General features: G+C 30.2%; 1 protein-coding gene across 1 annotated transcript; it reads right to left on the bottom strand.

Moving 5' to 3' along the window:
* Nucleotides 1–61: 61 nt before the first annotated feature.
* Tsp_13278c (putative ABC transporter, ATP-binding protein) lies at nt 62–2,481 on the bottom strand (the record flags this gene model as incomplete). Its single annotated transcript, XM_003370520.1, has 7 exons — nt 62–179; nt 645–677; nt 1,154–1,423; nt 1,674–1,766; nt 1,820–2,058; nt 2,117–2,258; nt 2,311–2,481. Coding segments are annotated over 7 exons (1,066 nt in total), but the record flags the coding sequence as incomplete, so codon positions are not given.
* Between the last annotated feature and the right edge of the window lie 189 nt (nt 2,482–2,670).

The raw sequence follows: 2,670 nt of genomic DNA, 5'->3' as shown, positions 1-2,670 counted from the left end.
CCGTTAAGCAATTTGCAAACTGAAAAGTTTTATCAATATCATACTGCAGTTTTCGGCTTACAGGTCCCAGGTCCCAGTCATCGGTGATATAATTAAGACATTTGTTAGTAATGTGCAAAAGTATGACTGAAACATGGAAAATATTCCTGCGCTCGAAAGCGCCTTCGGCTCGTAAACACCTTAACAATAAATACATTAAAATTTCAAATTAACAAAACAACTCACTTACATTGAGGCTGCTTCATTATGATTGCATATTGTCTGATCAAAACCAAAAAAAAGAAAAATATAACTGGACATAGCAGTTCAGCAACGAATAAGCACTAAATCATACTGTCATTAAAATAAAAAATGTTGACACCAAGAAGTTAGACCTACTTTGAGACGAGAACGAATTAAGAAGTTTTTCCACAATAACGTTTTCAATTGTCTGACAAACTCCATGCAGATAAAACACTGTGCACAACTGAAAATGCACTTCACTCGTACAAAGAAATAAAATACATTAAAAGATTATTATTCATTTAAGTGAAAAAATTTTGAAATTATCATCATATTAAAAATTTTAATTTGCAATTAATATTTGTTTAAACTAGAATATGCTTGGAAAAATGAAACAGTATTCAAATTATAAAAGGACATACCTCTGAACTGTATAAACCGTCCACAAATGACAACTGCAAATGTAACACACTAAAAGTTTGTTTCAGGTACTTTGAACAAAGAACGTACGTAGCTAAAACTAAACCAAGCCTGACTGAGGCAGAAATGCTTCATAGTGCAGTTTAAATTACATTAAAATGTGATAATCTTAAAGTAAAGACAACTACGTTTAAATAAATTACATTAAAAATTAATTAATCTTCGGGTTTAAATGACAAAATTGCACTGTTATGTATTTTTTTAATATCCCTTTGTGCTAAACATTTAAATATAATTTTTAATCCAAATGTTTCATTTTGTCATGGTTAGTAAATTTAAATAAAGAAAAAATTGCTTTTTCTCTTTTAATTTCCCAATACATAACTATATAATTCAAATACGCTTTTAATCTTCATAATTCCAGAAAACATATGTAAAATCTTCAGAAAATGTGCTTTTGATTCGACTGTTGCTTCGAAGAAGTCACTTGTCGTCTCTGCATTCATCATACTGTTCTACAAGGGAAACGAACACATCGTCCAAAGAAGTTTGATTAAGGGCGCAGCCATCAATGCAGAAGATTTCTTTAAGAGCACTTATACAAGAAATAATGTCCGAAACTTTTGTATGATCAGACGCAAGCTGAAATTTAACTATATTGACATGCCTTTCTGTCAAAACTGCAACTTTCAATCGGTCTTTCAATTCTTGTATCATAGAATCCATCTGCCATTCATTTCCTGCTTTCAAACTTAAAGCTATAACATACCCTTTACCATATCTGAAAAGTAAAAAAAATTAAGCACAACGTAATTCGAGTAAAATAACAAAAAAATATTTTAATCTAAAATAATTTTAAAAAATAATGAAACGAAATAATGCTGAAATACAAGTGTAATAGCAATTAAAAATAAATTTAAAATTAGACTCATTAAAATTCTTTCCTCACTAAATATATATTTTTATATTATAGGTGCTCTGCATATTGTATTATTTATTGTCATTTTAAATAATTTAGCAGATAATAATACTTTTCTTTTAATTCTTGGATAGCATCTAAACACTTGAAACTCCCATTATTCATAATTCCAACTCGATTGCATAATATTTCGCATTCTTCCATACTAAAAATGAATGTTTACTACAATTTCAAGTAACTGCAAAATAAGCAAGATACCTGTTTGAAGTAAGCAATACAGATTGTCCTGAATTAATACGTTCTAAAATGACATCCCATATTAATCGGCGACTTTCCGGATCCATGCTTGCTGTAGGCTCATCCAACAAAATAATACGTGGGTTGCCAATTAAAGAAATAGCAGTTGATAGACGACGCTTTAAACCACCTGAATACGTTCTTATTAAACGATCCGCATGAGAGTTCAAACCAAGTCGCCAAATATAATGTAATACTGCCTAAAATTGAAATACAAATTCTCCAACATTTTAAAATGTCAAAAATTTTATAATATACTGCGTCTTTGCATTTTCTACACATGCTACGAATGTCTGCATAAAATTGCAATATTTCTCTTCCTGTTAAACGTTCATCTAGTGCATCAAACTGTGGGCAATAGCCTATATCAGTGATGCTTTTCCAATTAGATCGTGGTGCACTAAAATTACAATTATAATAATAATGGTATAGCATTATTAGCTGAACCCTACTTAGTTTTAGCAAAATAAACGCATCCTTGTGATATGCTGCATTTTCCTGTTATCATTTTGAAAGTTGTCGTTTTTCCAGCTCCATTATGCCCAAGTAATCCGAAGCATTCACCCTGCAGCACTTCAAAATTCAAATCGTTCACTACAACCTGCGATTTGCGAGCAATACTACTGCAAGTATGATAAACCTAAACAATTATTTTCAGTACTGAGAAAAAAAGTACATAATTGTTTAGTTACATACTTTTATCATTCATTTATTTAACACAGTTGCATTTATTATCTGTATTATGGTTCTTATTTAGCAAAATCGCTTATAACATAACACAACATTATCGATGATTATTAATGTTTACATAA

This window comes from Trichinella spiralis, assembly GCF_000181795.1.
Source record: "Trichinella spiralis strain ISS 195 chromosome Unknown Scfld618, whole genome shotgun sequence".
Classification (NCBI taxonomy): domain Eukaryota; kingdom Metazoa; phylum Nematoda; class Enoplea; order Trichinellida; family Trichinellidae; genus Trichinella; species Trichinella spiralis.
The sequence above is the reverse complement of the archived record's forward strand: the minus strand, read 5'-3'. Positions and strand labels throughout refer to the sequence as shown.